This window comes from Dunckerocampus dactyliophorus, chromosome 13 (assembly GCF_027744805.1).
Source record: "Dunckerocampus dactyliophorus isolate RoL2022-P2 chromosome 13, RoL_Ddac_1.1, whole genome shotgun sequence".
Lineage (NCBI taxonomy): Eukaryota > Metazoa > Chordata > Actinopteri > Syngnathiformes > Syngnathidae > Dunckerocampus > Dunckerocampus dactyliophorus.
In genome coordinates this window covers 4,776,565-4,803,429 of record NC_072831.1, presented here as the reverse complement: position 1 = coordinate 4,803,429, position 26,865 = coordinate 4,776,565, and the positions used below count along the sequence as shown (strand labels likewise).

Below are 26,865 nucleotides of genomic sequence, written 5' to 3'. Positions count from 1 at the left end.
GGACATCCTCTACACGTAGAAATTCTGTCCATGAAAATTATAAACAGAATCGGTGACAAAGGGCAGCCTTGGCTGGTTCTTGGGATATGTTAAATACTCTTCAGAAAATAAAGTTTATGGCTTTCTATACGATGTACTCTCATTATTTTGCCATATAATTAATGAAAAAAATGGTCTCAAAAAAGAGGTCAATAATATCGATTATCGACAATAATTTGTAGGTCAATTATGGTCCAGCAAAATGTATGCAGGCCTACATTTGGCTATGCTGAATGTTTGTGTCCCCCTCCAACCCCCTAAAGATGTAAAAGTAGGGAAAACTGTAAAAAAAAACAAAGAAATAAAGTAAACCTCCATCACTGCTGTGACTCACCCAAACCATAAAAATAGGACTATAGAAAAAACAAGTGCAACCTTCTCTTCCTCTGTCATGATTGCACTGCAGAATAGTCACAGTGTGAGGTAAGGATGAATGCTGGATCAGAGCGCTGCAAGCTTTTTGACCTCAAAGAATACCGAAGAAGCCATTTTGACAAAGGGGACTATTTTGGGGACATTGCTGTCACGTGCCTGAGCATCAACATTGCATATTTACAGCAGGGCTGTCGAGCCAGCAGCTCTAAAAACGCAGCCGTTTTCCTCCTCGATGTGAGAGCTCACCAAAGTACAAATAGAAAGTCACCGTCAAAACTGTCTTAATAAATGTTAGCTTTTTAGTCAGTTATTTGAGGTAAACAGCCAAATGATGTGGTACCTTGAGTTGTATCAAGAAGCTGAAGAAACAAGGGTGCTCTAATCATTTTTTTCCATGACTGTATTTCCCATTGCACAGAACCAGCAGGAGAAGTCAAGTGCACCAGTACCAGCATGTATAAAACTAACAAACTTCAGCATATTCTGAGTAAGCAACATCGAAAAAATCTGCCGTTAATCACAAGCAAACAATGGACTTCTGAATTCAAAATAAAAATTCCTGAGCATTGAATCTCGGACAAAATAATATTTTTGCTGTTAGCAAAGTCCAAAACTTTCATACAAAATATACATTTCTGTACAAGCGGCGCTCATACAAGAATAATGCTTGCAGACGTCAGTATTTATAAATAACCCAAAAAACTAGGTTGCCCTTATTCACAATTGCAGTGTCAGTGAAATAATGTTGTAATGGGACGGTGTGTCTGGGTTCCAAAGTGCACAACAAAGCACGAAAGCCCTGCTTCTCAACAACCGAATACGGTCACAAATCCTTCGCAATTAAAGTGTTTCAAGGAGACACTTTTCCGAGTTGGGTGGAAAATTAGTTATCACCTGCTCGATCGGTGAATAAATTGGCAGCAACTTCAGCTGGCTGTTTTTCCTCCTGGTTTGGGTGGAAACAAACTATGTGGTTCATATTTGTCGTGTTCCCAAAATATTTTAAGTTGTATGACAAAGCTTGCATGTTGTCTGGCTCTTGTCCAGCTCATTTTTACCTTCAACTACGTGAAAGCCAAAGTGCTTCCAGACGCTCGCTTTAAATCCAGCGGGTGTTGGTCGGAGTTTACGCTCAGCCATTTTGGTAGCGTCTTACACTTGCATCACCATAAACTGTCCGGGGGGCTCTTCCACGTTCCGTCTTTTTGTTCCATTTTTTGTTGTGTCAGCATCGATTATTGACATTTATGAATCCATTAATAATCGTCAATGTCCGCATCGCGATGCATGTGATGTAACGAAAAAGGAAATCACTAACATTGTCAAAAATTGTAAAGCGAAAACATCAAGTGATTGTAATGGAATCTTAATGGAAACAATAAAAAGAGTTATCAATGAGATCGTAGAGCCGTTAACACATATTAGTAACTGATCATTTCAAACTGCAAAATTTCCTTCAATACTGATTTCCTGAAATTTCCTTCAATACAATTAATCACAACATCCTAACAACAAAATTAGAAAGATACGGAATCAGAGGATTAGTTTTGAATTGGGTTCAAAGTTACCTCGCAAGCAATTTGTAAAGCAAGAATACATATCTACGAGTTTAAATATAACGTGTGGAGTACCCCAGGGGTCAATACAGGGAGCACAGCTGTTCAACTTGTATATTAATGACATCTGTAAAGTGACGAAAGACATAAAGTTGGTATTATTTGCGGATGATACCACTGCCTTTTGTTCTGGGGAAAGCACACAAGAGCGACTTAAAAAGGTCAAGGATAAAATGGCCATATTAAAAAGATGGTTTGATAGAAAGGACACGTACGACCAAATACAAATAGACCGAGTGGACGGGTGACGGGTGAACGAAAATACATTTCTGGGGATCATTATAGATGAAAAAATGATCTGGAAATCTCATCTCGAAAATATACAACAAAAGGTGGAGAGAAATACTTCAATACTTCAATTGTAAAGCAAAATTTGTTCTTAATCAAAAATCAAGAACACTCCACAGTCTTCACTGTTCCTTGGTATCACCATATCTAACTTATTGTGTGGAGATATGGGGCAATAATTACAAAAGTAATCTTCAATCACTCACTGTACTGCAAAAAAGATCAGTAAGGATAATCAATAATGTCGCGTATAGAGAACATACAAATCCCTTATTTTTAATCACAAATATTATATGTCTGTGTAGGCTCTCAGTCGTACAGGAGTTGTCCATCGAGGAAAAGGCTTCTTGAGACGTCATCTGTACTTCCGTGAAGAAGGTGTCGGACGTTTCGCTCCTCATCCGAAGAGCTTCGTCAGCGAACTAATAAGTGCTGGTAGCCTAGGCCTTAAATACAGTAAGAGTGGGCGGAATTGGTGTGCCAACACCCTCCTACTATTGGTTCCTTACACTAAGCCTGGGCGGAGTAGTGGAATAAGAATATGGCATCACAAAATTCCTACCTATTTCAAACCAGTAAATACCCTGAGACAAAAATGAGTGCATCCTAAAGACAAGGCTCCAAACCAGAAACAGAGCAATGTGGTCTATTCCATCCACTGTAAAGATGAGGAATGCAAAGAGCACTACATTGGGGAAACTAAGCAAATGCTCCAAAAAAGGCTTTATCAACATCGCAGGGACAATTCGAGTGGTCCTCAATCAGCAGTACATCTACACCTTAAAGTAACCAATCACTCTTTTCAGGACAGCGAGGTAAAGATTTTGGCCAAAGAAAACAGATGGTTTGAAAGAGGAGTTAAGGAAGCTATTTTTTTCAAACAACAGAACCCATCATTGAATCGGAATGGTGGTTTGAGGTTTAATTTGGACCCTGTGTTCAGCAGGTTACTGAGACCAAAACCCACAGCTCTTAGTCTTGCAAATGAGGTGAAGCCAGGGCCGAGCCAGAACAATAGATGCTAACAAGCCAGTATCAGAGTCGTTCATACCCAACTCAGGGAGCGACACTTCCCTTTTATCGGAGGTGTTAACAGCAGGAGAGGATTATACCACTACTCCGCCCAGGCTTAGTGTAAGGAACCAATAGGAGGAGGGTGTTGGCACACCAATTCCGCCCACTCTTACTGTATTTAAGGCCTAAGCTACCAGCACTTATTAGTTCGCTGACGAAGCTCTTCGGATGAGAAGCGAAACGTCCGACACCTTCTTCACGGAAGTACAGATGACGTCTCAAGAAGCCTTTTCCTTGATCCACAAATATTATAATTAGCTGATTTAGTAAATTTTCAAACAGCAAAAACAATGCAAAGCTAACAATAACCTATTACCCAAAAATGTCATACAATACTTTTCTACAAGAGAGGAGAAATAGGATCTTAGGGAAAACTAATCTTGAAACACTTGTGAGAACAACGCTGAAAGCCCACAGCATTTCCGTATGTGGAATCAAATCATGGATTAAATAAGCTTTGCTTCTTCCTACTCCTTTTGGGCATGTGGAATTGTGAATTTAATTATGTGATGTATTCCATTGTAACTTGTATGCATGTTCAAATAAAATGAAACCATTACCATTACCCTTACTATTACCATTATTACCATCTAAGAATCGATGATTTCCTCCACCCCAGTGCCCACAATTTTGACAAATGCAGCTCTGTGGTACGGAACATTAGTTCAGCCGAACCACCGTTCCGGCTTGGACACATTTCACTGCAGCACACAACTTTCCGTGTGGAGGAGCTGTCAATAAAACCTCGTCTTGTATGAACTGCAAGCTGTAGTTAAGCTTAGAACCGAGGAGTCTAGAGTTAAAACAGGAGTGCCGATCGGCATCCGCTTCTACATATTATGCCCTGCACCAGTTTGGGCGCCATTATGGGGAGCAGAATCCAGAAACTATGCATTGAAAACATGTCCTCGGCACACCGCTCAGCTATTAATTGCTCTAACAGACGCTCCAAAGGCAGTGGTGGAGCTACGGGGTGGCCAATGGTGGACGTGGCCACTCCTTGTCACTCTCCAGCCACCCCACTTGCCATCTTATTGCCACCCCTATGTGAGTAATGGTCTCATCTTGGCCACCCCAATGAAAAATGTCTGGCTCCGCCACTGCTAGAAAGTGCCCGCTTATGTTGATGTTGACATAAATGGTCGAACGCTTTTGTGAGAGTCAAAGGGGTCCTTTCCATGATATAATGGTCCGTGTGTTGGAGTATTATTAGCTTCATCATCATCACTAAGAAGCAGCAACACAGCTCCTGTCTAGTTACACAGAATTAAAACATGCGCACGGTGACTTCCTGTTCAGTGCAACGTAAACTTTGAAGTGAAAGCATGGCAGAATTAACCCGAATTCTACCACAGCAACTTACAAAATGCACTCGTTTATTTATTTATTTTTTTACATTGTTAGCCACTGGAAGAAAGATTTGCGCATGTGTGAAAGCTTTAATGTCAATTTCATGGATTCACCGTGTGTGTACGTCAGCAAAGAGTAGTATTTGTACGAGAATAACATCATAATATCATGCGTAAAAATAACGCTGAATTAAAAAAAGTGTTGAATGTTGCGAGAATAAACTCAAAATATTCTAAAAATAAAGGCATAATTACGAGGAGAACATTTACAAGAAGAAAGTTTATATATTGGCATAAAATAACAGCAGAAATGAAAAAAAACAGCTGTAATTTTACAAGAATAAAGTGAAACTATAAAGAGTAAGTTGCAATTTTTAAGAAATAAATTTGTAACATGAGGAGAAATAATGTATATACAGTCATCCCTCGTTTATCGCGGTTTATTGGTTCCAGACACGACCGCGATAAGTGAATTTCCACAAAGTAGGATTCAATACTGGAATATTTTCATAGTTAGAGCATAGAAAACCTGTTTATGACTTTCTAAATACAAGGTTTTAACATTATTAGAGCTCTTTAGACATAAAATAACACCCTCAAAAGTCAATTTTTACAGTCCTATTATTCGTTTTTTGCTTCACATTGCTCAGGCTACAGGATTACTGCAGGGACATAATGGACAACTGCCGCTAGCATTGCAAGCTAGCGAGCCAACTAGTTAGCCTCTCCAATTTAGTTATTCTAAACTGAAGAAAGTGTTTCAAACGGAGTGGGGAAGAAGGACAGAGCAGCCAAAACCTTACCACTTCCACACGGAATGAGAGGATAACCTTTTTTTCCCACTCGATCTCAGCCATGGCATGTCGGCTCGGCTCTGCTGGCTCAGTAGCCAGTCTACATGCAGTGTGAAAAGTAATGTAATCCAACATCATGTCTCATAACATTACTGATGCCTAGTGACCACAATACTACATAGTAGGGATGCTCCGATCAGGGCTTTATGCTGCCGATAGCGACCATCTATGGGTGAGATCGGCCAATACCGATACCAATCACATAGATTAAGTGTAAATGTTTAAATGTTCTATTGGCGAGAACGTTTTTTCTTGTGAGAGCTACTTTTACCAAATGAAAATGGCCAGGAGCTACTCAGTTTTGTAACATTTATTTTTATAGCTTATTTCAAGCCAAACAAAGCGAATATGCTTGTTTTACCACAACATGAACACAATGCTGGTATCCGCAACGAACATTTTGTATTTCACAGTGCATTTCTTTCTCGTGTTGTCACATTGTTAACTGAAAACCCGAATGAAAAGCAGGCTTGCAGGTGCCCCGTGTGGCCGTGGGGGGGCTCACGTTGGTGACCCCTGGGCTACATGATATGAAAGGGGAACCATCAAATTTAGATAAAAAGATATTTGACGACTTTTTCTAAATCACTGGTGAAACTTCAGGATCAGGCGCCTTCTTTAAGGAGAAGTTGCAGGATCCCGAAGCTGTCCGACAAATCCAACCACTTTTCAGGCTATCCGCACTCAGTCGTATATTTACAAGAAAAAAAGTCGTACATTTATGAGAAAAAAGTCATAAATTTAAGAGAATAAAGTCGTAAATTTAAGAGAATAATGTCGTAAATTTACAAGACAAAAGCTGTAAATTTACGAGAATAAAGTCGTAAATTTAAGAGAATTAAGTTGTAAATTTACGAGAATAAAGTTGTAAATTTACAAGACAAAAGTCGAAAATTTACGACAATAAAGTCATAAATTTACAAGGCAAAAGTCATAAATTTATGAGAAAATGTCGGAAAGTCACAAGAAAAAGTCGTAAATTTTAGAGAATAAAGTTGTAAATTTACAAGACAAAAGTCGTAAATTTACGAAAATAAAGTTGTAAATTTAAGAGAATAAAGTTGTAAATTTACAAGACAAAAGTCGAAAATTTACGACAATAAAGTCATAAATTTACAAGGCAAAAGTCATAAATTTATGAGAAAATGTCGGAAAGTCACAAGACAAAAGTCGTAAATTTACGAGAATAAAGTTGTCAATTTAAGAGAATAAAGTCATAAATTTACAAGACAAAAGTCGAAAATTTACGACAATAAAGTCATAAATTTACAAGGCAAAAGTCATAAATTTATGAGAAAATGTCGGAAAGTCACAAGAAAAAAGTCGTAAATTTAAGAGAATAAAGTTGTAAATTTACAAGAATAAAGTTGTAAATTTAAGAGAATAAAGTCGTAAATTACAAGACAAAAGTCGAAAATTTACGACAATAAAGTCGTAAATTTACGAGAATAAAGTTGTAAATTTACGAGAATAAAGTTGTCAATTTAAGAGAATAAAGTCGTAAATTTACGAGAATAAAGTCGTAAATTTAAGAGAATTAAGTTGTAAATTTACGAGAATAAAGTTGTCAATTTACAATTGACAATTTACAACAATAAAGTTGTAAATTTAAGAGAATAAAGTCGTAAATTTACAAGACAAAAGTCGTAAATTTACGAAAATAAAGTTGTAAATTTAAGAGAATAAAGTTGTAAATTTACAAGACAAAAGTCGAAAATTTACGACAATAAAGTCATAAATTTACAAGGCAAAAGTCATAAATTTATGAGAAAATGTCGGAAAGTCACAAGAAAAAAGTCGTAAATTTAAGAGAATAAAGTTGTAAATTTGCAAGACAAAAGTCGTAAATTTACGAGAATAAAGTTGTAAATTTAAGAGAATAAAGTTGTAAATTTACAAGACAAAAGTCGAAAATTTACGACAATAAAGTCATAAATTTACAAGGCAAAAGTCATAAATTTATGAGAAAATGTTGGAAAGTCACAAGAAAAAGTCGTAAATTTTAGAGAATAAAGTTGTAAATTTACAAGACAAAAGTCGTAAATTTACGAAAATAAAGTTGTAAATTTACGAGAATAAAGTTGTAAATTTACAAGACAAAAGTCGAAAATTTACGACAATAAAGTCATAAATTTACAAGGCAAAAGTCATAAATTTATGAGAAAATGTCGGAAAGTCACAAGAAAAAGTCGTAAATTTTAGAGAATAAAGTTGTAAATTTACAAGACAAAAGTCGTAAATTTACGAAAATAAAGTTGTAAATTTAAGAGAATAAAGTTGTAAATTTACAAGACAAAAGTCGAAAATTTACGACAATGAAGTCATAAATTTACAAGGCAAAAGTCATAAATTTATGAGAAAATGTCGGAAAGTCACAAGACAAAAGTCGTAAATTTACGAGAATAAAGTTGTCAATTTAAGAGAATAAAGTCATAAATTTACAAGACAAAAGTCGAAAATTTACGACAATAAAGTCATAAATTTACAAGGCAAAAGTCATAAATTTATGAGAAAATGTCGGAAAGTCACAAGAAAAAAGTCGTAAATTTAAGAGAATAAAGTTGTAAATTTATGAGAATAAAGTTGTAAATTTAAGAGAATAAAGTCGTAAATTACAAGACAAAAGTCGAAAATTTACGACAATAAAGTCATAAATTTACGAGAATAAAGTTGTAAATTTACGAGAATAAAGTTGTCAATTTAAGAGAATAAAGTCGTAAATTTACGAGAATAAAGTCGTAAATTTAAGAGAATTAAGTTGTAAATTTACGAGAATAAAGTCATAAATTTACAAGGCAAAAGTCATAAATTTATGAGAAAATGTCGGAAAGTCACAAGAAAAAGTCGTAAATTTTAGAGAATAAAGTTGTAAATTTACAAGACAAAAGTCGTAAATTTACGAAAATAAAGTTGTAAATTTACGAGAATAAAGTTGTAAATTTACAAGACAAAAGTCGAAAATTTACGACAATAAAGTCATAAATTTACAAGGCAAAAGTCATAAATTTATGAGAAAATGTCGGAAAGTCACAAGAAAAAGTCGTAAATTTTAGAGAATAAAGTTGTAAATTTACAAGACAAAAGTCGTAAATTTACGAAAATAAAGTTGTAAATTTAAGAGAATAAAGTTGTAAATTTACAAGACAAAAGTCGAAAATTTACGACAATAAAGTCATAAATTTACAAGGCAAAAGTCATAAATTTATGAGAAAATGTCGGAAAGTCACAAGACAAAAGTCGTAAATTTACGAGAATAAAGTTGTCAATTTAAGAGAATAAAGTCATAAATTTACAAGACAAAAGTCGAAAATTTACGACAATAAAGTCATAAATTTACGAAAATAAAGTTGTAAATTTACGAGAATAAAGTTGTCAATTTAAGAGAATAAAGTCGTAAATTTACGAGAATAAAGTCGTAAATTTAAGAGAATTAAGTTGTAAATTTACGAGAATAAAGTTGTCAATTTACAATTGACAATTTACAACAATAAAGTTGTAAATTTAAGAGAATAAAGTCGTAAATTTACGAAAATAAAGTTGTAAATTTAAGAGAATAAAGTTGTAAATTTACAAGACAAAAGTCGAAAATTTACGACAATAAAGTCATAAATTTACAAGGCAAAAGTCATAAATTTATGAGAAAATGTCGGAAAGTCACAAGAAAAAAGTCGTAAATTTAAGAGAATAAAGTTGTAAATTTGCAAGACAAAAGTCGTAAATTTACGAGAATAAAGTTGTAAATTTAAGAGAATAAAGTTGTAAATTTACAAGACAAAAGTCGAAAATTTACGACAATAAAGTCATAAATTTACAAGGCAAAAGTCATAAATTTATGAGAAAATGTCGGAAAGTCACAAGAAAAAAGTCGTAAATTTAAGAGAATAAAGTTGTAAATTTGCAAGACAAAAGTCGTAAATTTACGAGAATAAAGTTGTAAATTTAAGAGAATAAAGTCGTAAATTACAAGACAAAAGTCGTAAATTTACGACAATAAAGTCGTAAATTTACGAGAATAAAGTCATAAATTTATGAGAAAATGTCGGAAAGTCACAAGAAAAAAGTCGTAAATTTAAGAGAATAAAGTTGTAAATTTACGAGAATAAAGTTGTCAATTTACAATTGACAATTTACAACAATAAAGTTGTAAATTTAAGAGAATAAAGTTGTAAATTTACAAGACAAAAGTCGTAAATTTACGAAAATAAAGTTGTAAATTTAAGAGAATAAAGCTGTAAATTTACAAGACAAAAGTCGAAAATTTACGACAATAAAGTCATAAATTTACAAGGCAAAAGTCATAAATTTATGAGAAAATGTCGGAAAGTCACAAGAAAAAAGTCGTAAATTTAAGAGAATAAAGTTGTAAATTTGCAAGACAAAAGTCGTAAATTTACGAGAATAAAGTTGTAAATTTAAGAGAATAAAGTCGTAAATTACAAGACAAAAGTCGAAAATTTACGACAATAAAGTCGTAAATTTACGAGAATAAAGTTGTAAATTTACGAGAATAAAGTTGTCAATTTAAGAGAATAAAGTCGTAAATTTACAAGACAAAAGTCGAAAAGTTACGACAATAAAGTCATAAATTTACAAGGCAAAAGTCATAAATTTATGAGAAAATGTCGGAAAGTCACAAGAAAAAAGTCGTAAATTTAAGAGAATAAAGTTGTAAATTTACGAGAATAAAGTTGTAAATTTAAGAGAATAAAGTCGTAAATTACAAGACAAAAGTCGAAAATTTACGACAATAAAGTCGTAAATTTACGAGAATAAAGTTGTAAATTTACGAGAATAAAGTTGTCAATTTAAGAGAATAAAGTCGTAAATTTACGAGAATAAAGTCGTAAATTTAAGAGAATTAAGTTGTAAATTTACGAGAATAAAGTTGTCAATTTACAATTGACAATTTACAACAATAAAGTTGTAAATTTAAGAGAATAAAGTTGTAAATTTACAAGACAAAAGTCGTAAATTTACGAAAATAAAGTTGTAAATTTAAGAGAATAAAGTTGTAAATTTACAAGACAAAAGTCGAAAATTTACGACAATAAAGTCATAAATTTACAAGGCAAAAGTCATAAATTTATGAGAAAATGTCGGAAAGTCACAAGAAAAAAGTCGTAAATTTAAGAGAATAAAGTTGTAAATTTACAAGACATAAGTCGTAAATTTACGACAATAAAGTTGTAAATTTAAGAGAATAAAGTCGTAAATTTACAAGACAAAAGTCGAAAATTTACGACAATAAAGTCGTAAATTTACAAGGCAAAAGTCATAAATTTATGAGAAAATGTCGGAAAGTCACAAGAAAAAAGTTGTAAATTTAGAGAATAAAGTTGTAAATTTACAAGACAAAAGTCATAAATTTACAAGAAAAAAGTCGGAAAGTTACGAGAATGAAGTCTGAATCTTACGAGAAAAAAAGTTGTAATATAGCGAGAATGACATCGTAAATTTACGAGGTATCCAGCTGCCACACACACACGTGGGTGCTACATTAGCCGCCGCCCGACCCATGATCACGAGCCTCGATAACTCACCACACCCTCCCAAGTGCACCAAACTAAAGCTTTTAAGGCGCAACACCGGCGAGACATTTTCGTGGCATGTTTTGCGGGGTGCAACATTTCACTCTCACAACCACAGGTCAGTCTCACACGGCAGCCATGCTTGTTTTGGCCTTGTGAAGGGAAAGTGGCTATAGGCTGGATGCTGCAATGGGGGCGGAGCTGATCGGCGGATGCGATCGGCATCGTAAAGCACGATACCGTGGTTTTTCACGGAAACCGGCCGATGCTGATCGGTGGCCGACCGATCGGAGCACCCCGACTGCGTATAACTCGTCTTTCAATATTTTTGGACGAATAATGTGCTGTCGTCAACCAGGAAACAGCCATCATTTATTCAATATTTTTTGAAAAACCGTGATAGAGTGAGGGGCGACTTTGGAAAAAGTTTGGACACCCCTGGTGTACCTGCTTGAGCAGGATTTCTGTATGACACCAAATGAAAGCCATGAGTCAGCCGGAGACACCGGAAAACAAGTACGAAAGCAAAAGGAAGTGCTTCAGAGGCACGATGGAAGCAGATTAAAATGGAGTAGCAGAAGGAGAGAGAGAGACGGAGGCGTAAGAAGCACTTTGAAAAGACTCTTTTTAGTGCAGGAACGCAAAATAGTCCCCTTTCAAGTCATTAGTGTTTGTGTAATGAAAGAAACAGTCTATGGAGAAAAAACAACATCGTGTTTCCCCTGGACATGATAAAGTATTAGAAGATTTGAGCAACATGAATTACAGTATTGCATCCTTCTATTGAGTCCTTTTGTAGCATGTTACCATGTCGTGTATGTCCGAGCTAAATAAGCCCAAAGCTGTAAACCTAGGGGGACTACAGTGTGCTAAATATAGCTTGTCAGTATGTATCCAGTCAGACTGCAGACTCCAAGGTCCCTGCATGTGGATTCTGAAAAATCAAGTGTGTGTGTGTGATGTGTTTATAAAGAGATCAAGAGAAAGCTGAGCAGGAGATCACGCTTGTTCCACCTCAGGATCCCACATGGATGCCGTGGAACAACACAATAGTGTACAAGCAGAAAAAGACAGCGTCGCCATGAGAGGTACGCAGCCTGGAGATGAGGAGTCCACGCGTTACGTAAATAACAGCGCCATCTTGACGGTTGACGGGTTCGTAAGCTCGGCTCGGCTTTGGTTTTCACACAAACAGCAAAATGCGACGTGCAAGATTGTTCTTTTCTGACGACGGAGTAGCAGGGCCACAGTGAAAAATGTAAATCATCTTGAGATTTCGAGAATACAGTCGTAATATTACAAAAATAAAGTCGTAAATGTACGACTTTTTATCTTGTAAATATATGACTTTATTCTCGTAATATTATGACTTTTTTCCCGTAAATTTGAGACTTTTTGTTCTTTTACATTTACTTCTTTATTCTTTATTCTCGTAAATTACAATTTTTTACTCGAAAATTTACAACTTTTTTTCGTGTAAATTAACAAATTTATTCTTGTAATGTTATGACTTTTTTCTTGTAAATTCCCAACTTTTTTCTTCAAATTTACTACTTTTTTCTCGTAAATCTATGACTTTTTTCTCGCAAATTTATGACTTTTTGTTCTCGTAAATTTACGACGTTTTTTTCTCATAAAGTTCTGACTTTTTTTCTCATCAATTTATTACTTTTTCTTGTAAATTGACGATTTTATTCTTGTAAATTTGTGGCTTTTTTTCTCACTTATTGCGGGCTATTTCGGGAACGTATCCCTCGCGATAAACGAGGGAACACTGCATTCTACACTGGTTACTAAGTGTCAGTTATTGCTCAGGGAGACAAGCACCAGACTGCTTTTATTGCAGGTTTAAATTATCTCACAACAGTCGTCCATTGTCATTTTAACATAATAATCATAATCATAATAAAATTCGTAATAATCCAGCTAAACCTCAACTCTGAACCCCCAGCATCACCCCCTGTCCATCCATTGCACACACATTTATTGCATAAACGAGTCTTATTCATGTCTTAAATGTCTTATTTTCTCTTATTATGTCGACCATATAAGGTAATATGAATGTAAAGGTGCCTACTGGGGTGTTACTTCATGCCTGAAGGGCTATAATAATGTCCCTCCATCCATTTTCTATACCGCTTCTCCTCATTAGGGTCGCGGGGGCATGTCATGCTGTAGCCTATCCCAGCTGACTTCGGGCGACAGGCGGGGTACACTCGGCAGCCAATCGCAGGGCATATAATAATGTTAAAAACCGTATTTCTGAGGTCGTAAACAGGTTTTCTATGCCAAAACTATGAAAATATTCCATTTATGAATAAGGAAACCTTCACAGAAATTCACTTATCACGGTCCGGTCTGGAACCAATAAACGTGATAAAAGAGGGATTACGATATATTGATATTTTACATTTTGCAAAACAACCCATGTAGATATACCAATGAATGATTTTTTTTTAAACGAGCTGCATTTCAGCTTTGTGATATCAGTAAAAAGGCGTATTATTAGCATGAATCTCTTTTCTCCTTAAATGAACCTTTTTTGTTTTGTTTTTTTCAAATATTCCAACACTTCCTTTCTTGTAACGTTATGAGTTTATTCCCGTATTATTTTGGCTTTATTCTTGTCATATTATGATCTTTTTCCAACTTAATTTTACAACATTTGCTGCTCCATTCTTTGTTTCGGTTTGTTTCTCATAAAACTACGTTACATCACAACGGCAAAAAAACACTGAATATATTTGCATATGTGTTTCGGAAAACACTATTACTGAGATAGTCCATCATAACAGCAGAAAAATGTCCAGGAAACAACCAAAAAATGTGTTTTCCGAAACAACTTTCATTTTGTTACTGCCTTTTTTCAAGCATTTGTCGGTGTCATGAGCCCTTTATAGCAATGCCATTTAGGATGATGGAAGTTGTCAAGGTCAACCCCTGGCTGAATAATTCACTGAGTCTGAAGTTCGCTTTTGCGGGGCGATGATGAGACAAGACAGTCTTACCTGGTTCGGTGCAGTTTTTGTCCAGCTCTGATAACAGCTTGGACTGGTTGTCGTAGGTGTCCTGCAGAAGGTGACGACTGTCCCACCTGGTGTCTTCCAGCATTGTGGAAGGCGAAACACGATCTGTTAAGGCAGGAAGAAAGGGAGAAGACATTAGTGTGAGAGTAGTTGCGTACATTCCACTTTCTTTTAGACCCGAACTGGGCAAAGTATGGCCTGCAGCCCACTTCATCGCTCGTCAAAACATAAGCATTTTGAAGGGGTGGTTGGGATTTTTTGACATGAAGTTGTATGCCATCCCCATCAGCGGTGTAGTCCATTAACAGCGAGTTACCCCCCCACCTTGGAACTGTGAGGTCTGATTTCTTTTGAGAATTGCAAACTCTTTTGAACGCACATTGTTTGGAGAAGCCAAACTCTTTGCTTAAATGCCCCCAGCCACTAAGCGGAACTACATTCTTCATCACCAAAATTCCACCAGAACTGCCTTTGGAGACCAAGTCGGGGGGGTAAGTCGCTGTTATTGGACTACACCGCTGTTGGGGATGTCATACAACTTCATGTCAAAACATCCCAACTACCCCTTTAAATCAAATCGGACGTATTGTTTTCCTACATTAAGCATTTTCCATCATTAAAATAGCTAAATGAAGGTGAATACCAATATAAGGCATTCAGAAGATACATTCAAAGACATTGTGATGGTATGTAGCATCCTACGCTGGTCACAAGGTGTCAATAATGTTACTGTAATGTTCGAGGAGACACACACGCGTCAGACTTGATGGCTGGAGCAACAGGCTTTTATTGCAGGTGTGAAGCATAAGTTTGTTTTTATTAATGTCTGTTATTATGTTGGAAGCTTTGATTTCCGTGCTAACAGAATCGCAGAATTGGCCAATAAAAATGGAATCTACTGTTAAACGCGGAATCTCGCGGAAAGTGACGTGAATGAAATGATGTCATCGGGAGAAGAGGGAACGTTCGTGTGGGGAAGGATTTCCCCGGCGGGCCGCTCAATGGTGGCGGAATCTCATCACAAGCACTACTGTTACGGAGTGTGAATGGAAGCTAACGGGTTTAGCAGAGCGTGCTGCTGCAGCTGTGTGCAACTCGGGCTGGATGAGTACATTTTCACCATGTTGTTTTTCGCTTTAATGTAAGGTAAAGACCATTTTCCAATGCCCACTGATGACGCGCAGGGGTTTCATTGACCGACCAATGAACGGACAGGCTCTTACAGCGCTGTGGAGGAATTTTGGCCCACTCCTGGCCCACTTTGGCCACTCTAAAGTCTTCATTTTGTTTTTCTTCAGCCATTCAGAGGTGGACTTGCTGGTGTGTTTTGGATCATTGTCCTGCTGCAGAACCCAAGTTGGTTTCAGCTTGAGGTCACCAACAGATGGCCGGACATTCTCCTTCAGCAGAATTCATGCTTCCATTTATCACAGCAAGTCTTCCAGGTCTTTTGTCCAGTGTCTTTTTTATGGTGGAGTCATGAACACTGACCTTAACTGAGGCAAGTGAGGCCTGCAGTTCTTTGGATGTTGTTGTGGGGTCTTTTGTGACCTCTTTGATGAGTCGTCGCTGCGCTCTTGGGATCATTTTGGTTGGCCAGCCACTCCTGGGAAGGTTCACCACTGTTCCATGTTTTGGCCATTTGTGGATAATGGCTCTCACTGTGGTTTGCTGGAGTCCCAAAGCTTTAGAAATGGCTTGATAACCTTTTCCACACTGATAGATCTCAATTCATCTCATTTAAATTATGTTTTAACGGGGTTTCGGCAATTGCCTGTGTGTAGAGCCCATGAAGTGACATTCCATGAATTCCCTTTTTGCCATGAAACAAAGACTCCACGCCCGTTGTGTCACCACGTTCCTGCAGGAGGCATGCAGAGCTCTGCAAGGCCAATCATTCCAGTTCATTCATCTAGGTCACTGTATTCTCAAGCTTCCCATCCATCTCCTCGCCCACCATGCAACAGGCACCGGCGTGGACACAGAACTACCATAAATAGAACCACTCTATGCTATATTTATCTGAATGGAGAAACATGAGGCATTTTACAAATCAAGAACCAAATGTTTTTCGACAAGCTTCCTGACTTTTATTTTCTCGTCGTTGCCTCCCACTACTTCTGCCTTGCGTTTCCTCCACAGATGTCCAAAGCGTGGGAGTGACTCATGAGGTAGAGCAGGTCATCCAGTAACCGTAGGGTTGGCGGTTCCAGCCCCGCTTCCTCCATCCCAGTCACTGCTGTCGTGTCCTTGGGCAAGACACTTCACCCATCTTGCCTGCAGTGACACCCACACAAGCACGTTCAGCTTCACTGACCAACATGCTGACATAAGACCCCCATCCGGTCCCCAGGCGCCGCACAGTGGCACATTACACAAAACATTTTTACCACTTTGCATAAAATGTCAAACCATGAGTATTTAAGCATAACATTACAACTAACGTAGAAGGATGCGAAGGCAAGGTCGGTTGGAATAAAATCCACAGTGGATTAATGTGTGTGTAATTTGATGGATTCTCCTCTTGCTCTAAAATATAATAGACTCATCTGAGATGTGCTGCAGCAGCAGGTAGCAGATCTAGGCCAGCCATGCAGTGCATGCGTGTCAGAGGCGTGTGTGCAGGAAAAAAAATGCTTCTGGGAAATCTTCAATATCAAGGGATTAGAAACTCCACTTATTTGGACCAATCCTTGTTATATTCTCACCCTCACTGCGGTCGCTACCGGTGTCCTACATCGACTGGGGTCCTATGTCTATAGGTCCAAGCCGACCCCATAACGTCACAGAACAGGGCGGCCCATCGCTCCTCAATGTCATCCCTAATTAGCTACTTTGTCTTCATTAGTGTCCTTTGGCAGATGTGTACATGCATGTAAGAATGTGTGCACGTTTGTTCACAAAGATACTGTTCATTCCTTGCGGAGTGTGTGTGTGTGTGCTGTGCAAGTGCTTCCTGCAGAGCAACGCATGTGGCGAGTGTGGTGAATGGATAAATAATGTATATTCATTGTATGTTTGTGTGCTGGAACATGATCATTTCAAGTCTTGAGAGCATGTGCAGTAAACAAATGCGAGCTTCATCCTTGTCCCAAGAGAGGAGAGAACTAGGCCATGTTGGTTTGTTCTGTGTATGGACGAGCTAAAGCACACAACACGTGATAAAGCATCTGTTAGCCGAGCATTATTTTGTCCTGATTTCATATACAGTAGTCGCTCAATATCGCGGTTCGATTATCGCTCCCTCGCCGCTAATTAATTAACTAATGATCGCTGTTCGGTGGTAGACTATGGTCTATTATTAGTCCAAACACATTGAAATATAAGTGATATGTAGTATTCTGGCCACTAGGCGGCAGTAATGACACACGACATTGAGACATTAGCTTACATTACATTACCTTAACACTGCATGAAGTCACAAAGTCAGCTGTGGCATGTCCGACATGATAGACCGGAAAAAGTATTCCTCCCATTCTGTGTGGAAGTGGTACGTTTTTGGCTTCTTAAAATTAGAAGAAATAAATTCGAAGCTAACCGGTTAGCTTACGAGCTCGCTCACAGCCGTCTCGAGACCCTGCAGTGTAAGAGTTGCGCAATGTGGTGTATTTCATGTCTACAGGGCTCTAATATTTAGAAAGCCATAAACAGGTTTTCTACGCTCTAACTACAAAAATATCGCATTCTTTAATATTGAATTCTACTTGGTGGAAATGTACTTATCGTGGTCGGGTCAGGAACCGATTAACCACGATAAACGAGGGACAACTGTATTTTTATACGTTTATCTATCGAGAGAAAGAAATATCTTAAATTGAAAATAATTTCATTTAAATAGAAAATGAAATTTTTTTGTAAGTAGGGATGTCCCAATCCGGTCTTCGGCTGACATTCCGCTGTATTTTGAAGATCGGATAATATCGGCTTCCGCCACGAGATCGGGGCGATCCGGATGCCGTATAACGTTTGTAACTCTGGGCAACACTCCGACACGGTAAGTGCGGTCATGCACCTCAAAGCCGGTTGCCACTTGACTCCCGCCACCCGCAAGAAGAATTCAACCCAACACCAGCATGCAGACATGTCCAATCGTGGAGGAATCTCATCACAAACACTACTAAACACGTCGAAACGGGGGCAAAAAAACCTCAGGAACTCCTCTGTTACGGAGCGTGAATGGAAGCTAACAGGGTTAGCTTAGTTTAGCAGAGCGTGCTAGTGCAGCTGGATGAGTATATTTTCACCGTGTTGTGTTTTACCGATTTAATGCAAGGACCATTTTCCAATGCCCATTGATGACGTGGTTATGAGTTACGAGTGAAAAAAGACGAGAGGCACGTTTATTCGTATCAACCATCAATTGGCATTCTAAACACACACAACACACTTCTGGCCTCCAGAATAACAGTGCTCTTTGTTACATATGTCTAATTGTGTAAACAAATAGGGTGTCATTAAAATATCTTACATTAATAACGCGACTGGAATTACATCTGGATTTTCTTGGACGGACTTTTATCCATCCATCCCACCACTTATCCAGGTCCGGGTTGCAAGGGCAGCAGTTTCAGTAGGGAAGTCCAGACTTCCTGGTCCCCGGCCACCTCTGCCAGTTCCACCGGTGGGACATCGAGGCGTCCCTCCAGCGTGTCCTAGGTCTTCCCCGGGGCCTTCTCTCGGCTGGGCATGCCCGGAACACCTCACCAGGAGGTATCCAGACTAAATGACCGAGCCACCTCAACTGGCTCCTCTCCATGTGAGGGAGGAGTGGCTCTACTCTGAGCCCCTCCCTGATGACGGAGCTCCTCAACCTCTTCTCTCTTAGGGCGAGTCCAGCCACCCTACGTACGAAACTCATTTCAGCTGCTTGTATCTGCGATCTCGTTCTTTCGGTCATGACCCAAAGTTCATGGCCAATAGGGGAGGGTGGGACCATAGATTGACTACACACAAAAGAAAGCTGTTGTGTGCGGCGAGGTATGAAGCCGTCACGCTGACAAAGACAATCACGAAGGCTTTGCCTTCCGGCTCAGCTCTCTCTTTACCACAACGTCCGGTACAGCAACCGCATTACTGCAGATGCTGCACTGATCCGCCTGACGACCTGACGCTCCAACCTTCCCTCACTCGTGAACAAGACCCCAACACTGCGACTGAGAACCACGGCCTCGGATTTGGAGGTGCTGAGTCTTATCCCAGAAGCTTCACACTCTGCTGCAAACCGTCCCAGTAAACCCTGAAGGTCACCACATTTTCTGCAAATAGCAGAGACGAGTTCCTAAGGCCCCCGAACTGGACTCCGTCTACGCCTTGGCTGCGGCTAGAAATTCTGTCCATGAAAATTATGAACAGAATTGGTGACAAAAGGCAGACTTGGCTGAGGCCAACGTTGACCAGAAACAGGCTGGACTTACCGCTGGCAACACTATGTCCCCAACTTATGAACATCTGACTTGCGAACATTCACAGATACAAACACAAGCCAACTGGTCTATATTTTATTTTATTTTGCCTTCTAAGCTAAATGGAAAGCTAAATTATACAACCCGGACAGAGCGTGTGATTAAAGTTTATGAAGAGTTAATAGGCCTGCTTAATTCTACACCACCCACAGAACACTACCTCTTTTAGAAGAGTCTAACCACGACGACCATTTGTCCTTTTTTTTCAATAACTCCTCCTCCAACTCCACCACAACGACGTATGCTCGACCACTCCTCTTCAAAGGTAAATAACATTTATCATTACGTATTATTATATCACTTTTATTGTTGTTTTTTTCATTAATTATCCTGGTTTAACATTACTACTGCATCCAAACTCATATTTACATACATACACATATACTGTATATGTATACACGTACATGTAGTACCTACATCATTGGTAATATTACCTTTTCCCCGACTTAAGAACAATTCGACATAAGAACGGTCGTCTGGAACCAATTGTGTTCATAAGTTGGGGACTTAGTGTATATTATAAAAAAATGTTAAGAAAGGATTGGCACCGGATCGGATCGGAAGCCAAAAAATGTGGGTCGGGACATCGTCAATCGAAAGTCATTTTTTGACGAGCGTAGTGTTTTCAGCGATGATGATGACGAGAGTCTTCCACGTGGCAATGTGTAGGGACAATCTTTTGGCTCGTTCTGGTGCTTTGCAGCCATGCTAATTCATGTACACTGTCCCTGTCTAATAACCAATGAATACACATGATGACCCCATTTTTCATTGCATAAAATTACAACTTTGCTCCAAGATTTGAAAATGAAAACCCTTTTTTTAAAAAAAAAACAATGTAGGATAGATAGTTTCACTCATTATTTCACCAGAGAGAAGATTTATATCCACAGAATCTTTTAATATGAGGGGGCTTTAGTAACCTCTATCACAAGTGTCTGACACACACACACACACACACACACACACACACACTTGGTCACCTGAGAGTATGATTAATCAGACTGCAGTAATTAAAAGCGTAATGGTTTCTATGGCCGTGCAAAGTGCAGGTGAATAGCACAAGGATTGTGTTTTCATTGTTAACGCCAACAAAAGGTGCTAACGTCCTATGCTTTTGAAGGACTGCTGTTCCCGGGGCCACAAGTGACCACATCCATAGAAAGCCCTAAATATGCTGATCATTCATATTCCAAACTAAACTAAACTATTCTAAACTAAACTAGTGGATGCCGCTACAAGCTAACGAGTTAGTTAACGTCGGTGTCCGTGGTTACGACGTATCGAAGCCCAGTTCCAACTATGAGGAATAACACAGAACGTGACAAAGTATTTCCACGAATTGGCGCGGCTGGAAGCCTCGGTGACGGCACGTACGGAAGCCCGTAGGCTTGTACATACAGCGTTTTTTTGCTGCGGTTTATCGGTTTTCAATATAGGGAAAAACCCGATACCGATATAAACCGATATTACTTTTTTATGACAACGACGTCCCTAATTATTACTCCTTAAATAACGCTTCCATGCTAACATACATGCAAAACTATACCCCTCATCTATAAGCACAACGCTAGGGCCAGATAAAACCCGTTTGTATTTTTCCCCAAGAATGTGTCTTGACGGCTAGGGCGAGCTGGGTGCAAGAATAAACGTGCCTCTTGTCTTTTTAACCCAGAACCCGCGCGTCGTTAGCTTGCATTGTAAAACGCTAGCTTACATTACGGTGTAAACAATCATCCAGCCTGAGTCGCACACACACAGCCGCACTAGCATGCTCTGTTGAGCTAAGCTAATACCGCTAGCTTCCGTTCACGCTCCGTAAGAGAGGACTTTCCAAGTTTTTTTGCCGCCGTTATGACTTGTTGAGTTTGCAAGGGGGTGAGTTAGCGATGAGATCCCGCCGAGAAAATACCTCCCCACACGAACGTCCTTCCCCGTCACGATGAAATCATTTCGTTCACGTCTCGTTTTTTGCGAGATTTAACAGTAAATTCTGCTTTTATTGGCCGATTCCGTGATTCCGTTAACGTGTGAATCATAGGGGCCCCACAGGGCAGGCTGGGTCACCTCACGGTTATTTATTGAGAACAAACGAGAACAGAAAGCTGTTGTGTGCGGCGAGGTATGAAGCCGTCACGCTGACAAAGACAATCACGAAGGTAAGCCCCTCAGTTCTGAACTTGCGATTAACAAGATGCTACGAAAGGCTGATACTAAGGTGCTTCTATGAGCTAAATCACAAGTCACACGCAACGGCTAGTTTTGGTTTCCATTTCGGAAAGGCTTATACGTCGACATCAGTCCGACAGTCTGAAGGGCGTCGACAAGCTAATATAAAGTTGGACATCTCCACCTGTGCTTTTTAGGAAACACAAAGCACATTTCCAACAAGTCTCCAAAAGGAGCCATTCCTAAGAGCAGAATTTGGATTAGAGTGTGAGGGAGGACAGATTTGTGAGCATAAGCGATTTGAGCAAGAGGAATTGCATAACAACATCTGAGCAAGCAACAGAGATTCTCCAGCTTATGATCAAACTCGCTGGCATGCACTTTGACAGCTGGAGGGCCCCGAACGCAAATTTCAACTCAGTGAGTAAACACAGAGCCAAGCATGCTCCTGATTAAGACCGTCATTTCTGCTCTTTTAAATATTTGTCATTTATACACTTTAAGCAGCTTAAAGAGCGTCATAAACTCCTGATCTCCCAAACATGGGTTCAAACCTTTAACCTGTCACCCGCATGGGTAAATAAATACGTCCCTGAAAGGAGAAGGTCCTTAACTCATTCAATCGCAGACATTTGTCAAAAGACGCCCTCTTCAATACCGGCCATTTTAGACCATCTTGACCGATCTGTCAAGGCACACAGAATATTGTGTTCTATGGTTATATAAACATGGAACCTACCGAAAGAAACATTAGACTCCTGTTTTTCATCAGAAAAAAAAGTTAGTTTCTACCTTTTTTCGTTCTTTAGTAATCAGCAGTAGAACATTGGGAAGTTTCAGGAAAATATCACTCGAAAAGGGAGAAAAACAGCATAACGTTCACTTTGACACAAATATGTTTTGCGTTTGTGACAGCTCAAATATCTGAACAACTATACCACAACACAAACAACACAAAAAGGGATTGTTTTACATCAAAATAACAATTTATTTACAAATATAACACCATGAACTATTTACAGTTTTCACATTTGGTACTGAACCATCTGCGTGCTTGTGTGTGCACGCGTGCGCATGCATTAAAATTTCCTTTCAAATTTCCCTGCGGAACCTTCTGCACGCGCTCTCATTTCCTCCTTCCTGTCACGTGTGATTTTTCTGTCCACATGATCCCTGCCGAGCTCTCATCAAATGCACTTCTGCCACCTTGTGGCCGTTTTTATGGCTTCAAATTGCTCCGACGTTGTTGGGATCGGGCGTTCAGGTTTATAAACACGTATAAATACGACCTCATCGTGCATGTCTTTATCTTCTTTCACTTCTGACAAGCTTTTCTGGAAGTTGCCTTTCTGTGATTGTGAGCTTTCAATCTGTGTTTGCAGGCTTCTAAGGTTTTGCCGTGTGTGTGCTTGTACTTGTGCTGCATTTTCCTCCAGTTGCTCCTTCACTAGAGTCCTCAAGGCTTCATGTCATGGTCTGCATCACAGGTCGGACCTTAGTTTTGGGTTTCCGTTGTTTCCTGTGCTCTGATTTTGGTTTTCTGTTTCCGGTGGCGTACAAACTGGGAGCAAAACGTAACACTTTACAATGATTGCAAATTGTATATGTGCACGGCTCAGATCAAGGGTACCCAAGTGTTACATTTTAAATTTTAAACTGGTGGATAGACCTTGGTAATGTTATCAACACAAACTTCAAACATTGCAAAACACACACCCAACATACCAGAGCTCGAGACATCTTCCATTTCCCATAGCAACCCTCCGAAGTTCACTCTTTTTCAAATGTAATGTACATAACTCGGTGTCCACTCGGTGTTAGACTTTTGTTCAAATAATCTTATTTTACTCTTTTATACACAAAAAAATCACTTTAGTTGCAGAGTTGAGTAATTATTCCATGAATATGTACCATTGTAATCATCATGGGGTTTGTTTTTCCATGGAATTATGTTCTTCAAAATTTACATCGGCAGGCGGACACGAAGGTTATGCACATTTCACTAATGATTTTTTTACACTGAGAATATTTAAATAAAACACATTAGAAACCAATTTCAGACATCATTCTTTAATTCTAAGTAGAAATCATGACAAAATTATCGAGAAAATATTATTAGTTAATTTCACAACAAAAGTAGACATGCTTTCCATGTAACATTTCAATGTCCAAATATAGACACTTTTTTACAACATAGCCGTGCTAGCGCAAAATGAAAACATGAACAGGCTTAATTTATGGTTTGGTAAGCTTCCTCACTCTATAAACATCAGAGTGATAGGGATAGTACACATTGTTAGAACAACAACTTCAAATACTACTCAAGTCAAGTTGAAGACAGCAAAGATACCCCTGATCTGAGCCATGCACATGTTTTTACCACCCAAAGGCCAAACGTGGGATTCTCCTTAAGTCTCTGGACAAAGTGACAAGCAAATGTGCAAGCAATGGCGAGTGTCAAATCCAGGCTGGTATCCGCGATACCAATTTGATACCGATACTTTGTGCAAATCCACCTGAAGTTAAATTGAGCAACATTTTTGGTGATCTTCCTTAACGGTGTATATTTAATTACACACCTGTAACTGAAATACGTGATTTTGTGCAATTTTGATGTTTAATTTTAATTCCTCCATTATTTGTATGCATGTTCATCCTTCTTTCCTTGATAAAAAGCCTTGATAAATTCCTTTAAATTGCTAAATGGTTGACAAATAATTATGTGTATTAATGTTTCAAAAGACATACAGCAGGCAATTAAAAAAAACAAACACATTTAGTTTTTCTGAATAAAAAAAACAATAATTTTGTATTAATTATCATTAATTTAATGTTTTTAATAATTTAACAATTATTCATTACATTTAAAAAAATAAACTAATTAAATAAAAAATCAAACAAAACAAATAAACATAACTTCAATAAAAGTGAAAGATCTCAGTCCTTTACTTCCCCCGCCTTTCCTGTTAATGATATACTGCATATAATCGAAAAGTATCCATATTTTGATTTCAGAATCCATTTTAGCGCATTAAGATCTGGTTTCGGCGGTGTCGATATTTCAGTATTGAGCCACGCATCACTAATGTCCTCATCAGTCAGCCAGACGGAGGGGCATCGACATAAACGGGTCCCCCCGTACTAACTTATCCACTGTTTTACGATAACCAGAGAAATAAAGCAAGACGTCAAGTCAAGGAATGAGGAGAAAAATCAAATGCAACTGCTCGTTTCCAGAATCTTCTTCAAAGCGCTGGACTTTCTTCGACTCTTCCCTCATTTGTTCTGTGTCACTGAGCTGAGAATCCCAGAATACACACCGTGGGTACAAAAATAGGCTTTGGATTGGATGATGAATTAGCTTGGGCATATACGGGCAGAGAGGGAGTGACTGAAAGAGGGCGAGAACAGAAACTAAAATGTTCACACAAAACATGACCCGCAGACGAAATCAGTTACCTCGTGGTACCCATCACACCCAAGCTGACTCACAGTCGACGTACGGGTGATTCTTTGTCAGGAGAGGTTTCCTGAGGTTCAACGAGCGTGAATGAAAATAACTTGGCTTCATGTTGAAAGGTCAAAATTGTCATAGCGTGCTTACTTTCACTCCGGAACGACATCGATACGTGATGCTGATGTGGGAATCAACACAGATTCAACACCAAGATAGAACAATACCATACGCTCCGTTATCAATATTTCGCCTTAGTATTTTCTTTATTTTTTATGACAGTGGGTCCTTGGTTTCCAGCAGCTAACCTCATTTATCCAGGTTAACTGGTTCCAGACCCAACCGCAGGAAGTGAATTCGCCAGGTCGTAGGAGGTTAATCAAAGGTAATATTTTTGTGGTGACAGCATAGAAAACAGGTTTATGACTTTCTAAATAGGTTTTTACCATCATTAGAGCCACGTGGACATGAAATAACACCCCTATAGTCACCTTTACACTCCTATAATTCTTAGTTTACGCCACATTGCTAATGCGCAGGCTACGGGATCACTGCAGGGACACAAGAGTCGGCCACGGTTGCATAGCAGGCTAGCGAGCTAACTAGTTAGCCTCCAATTTATTTATTCTAAACTTAATAAAGGGTTTAAAACGGGGGGGGGGGGGACTAAGAAGCCAAAAATGATGTATTCAAACAACTAGTAGTAGTTCTGAAGTAAAGGAGATGTCACAAGATTAGAATGTAGCCATAGATTAGCCGCAGCGCTGCATAAAACGCAGGGTTCAAAGTTTAAGAAAAAAGTAGCGGCTTATGCACCAGAATCTGCGGTACTTTTAGCCTCATAGAAGACATGACTCTTGACGTGACTGTCCCCAAAGACACGATGTGGCAGCGAGATCAGCCACCACCACCTTCAGTTGTTTCTTGAATTCAGTCGTGTTTCTCACCCCAATACTGCAGCCAGCATTATGACCTTGAAGGTGAGAAACACTGCTGGATTCCAAAATGAATAACAAAACAGGAGGACGGTGTCCGTGTGGTGTCTCGTTGTTACATCATAGTCTTTGGGATCAGTCACATCAAGAATGGAAAAGGTTTGCACACCCCTGGGCTACAGGATACCTAAAACATAAATCTAACCAGTCACAAATGTTCAATTTGGAGACTGGTTACATCCCACTGCAGCTTTTCTTTCAGCTCGCCCATTCAGGGACAATTAGCGTCAATCCAAGGACTATAAGTGAATATGCCAGGTGCCTCCTGCAGCGTGGCACTGACGTATAGCGCTCTAATCTTACCCACACAGCGCTACAATGAAAAAGTTGCTGCTTTCGGTGACTCACACCTGCAGCTCATTTGGCCCAGGAAACGTCTGGCATCTTATTTCTGATCCCAACTTCACTTGAAAAAGTTGACCTGAATGGTTTGTTTTAGTAGCGGATTACACTCCACCGTAAACATCTTAGAGATCCAACTTTCCAAAAAATGGAGGATGCGTATGTACGTCACCTTCAGTGACATGCGGTCGACAGGAGGCAGGTAAACTCACAATGAAAATTGAAAAAAACAAAACAATTACAGTATGCGTGCACGTGTGCACGTGCATGCGCGCGCACGCACAATGTAGTTCC

At 38.9% G+C, this 26,865-nt stretch overlaps 1 protein-coding gene across 1 annotated transcript in view; it reads right to left on the bottom strand.

The window, feature by feature from the left end:
* LOC129192310 (sodium/potassium/calcium exchanger 3-like) overlaps positions 1-26,865 on the bottom strand; it is a 95,601-nt gene that overhangs the window by 56,638 nt on the left and 12,098 nt on the right. Inside the window, exon 2 of the mRNA XM_054796199.1 lies at positions 14,132-14,254. Within this exon, the coding sequence (XP_054652174.1) occupies positions 14,132-14,254 (123 nt within the window). The remainder of the gene's footprint in view (positions 1-14,131; positions 14,255-26,865) is intronic.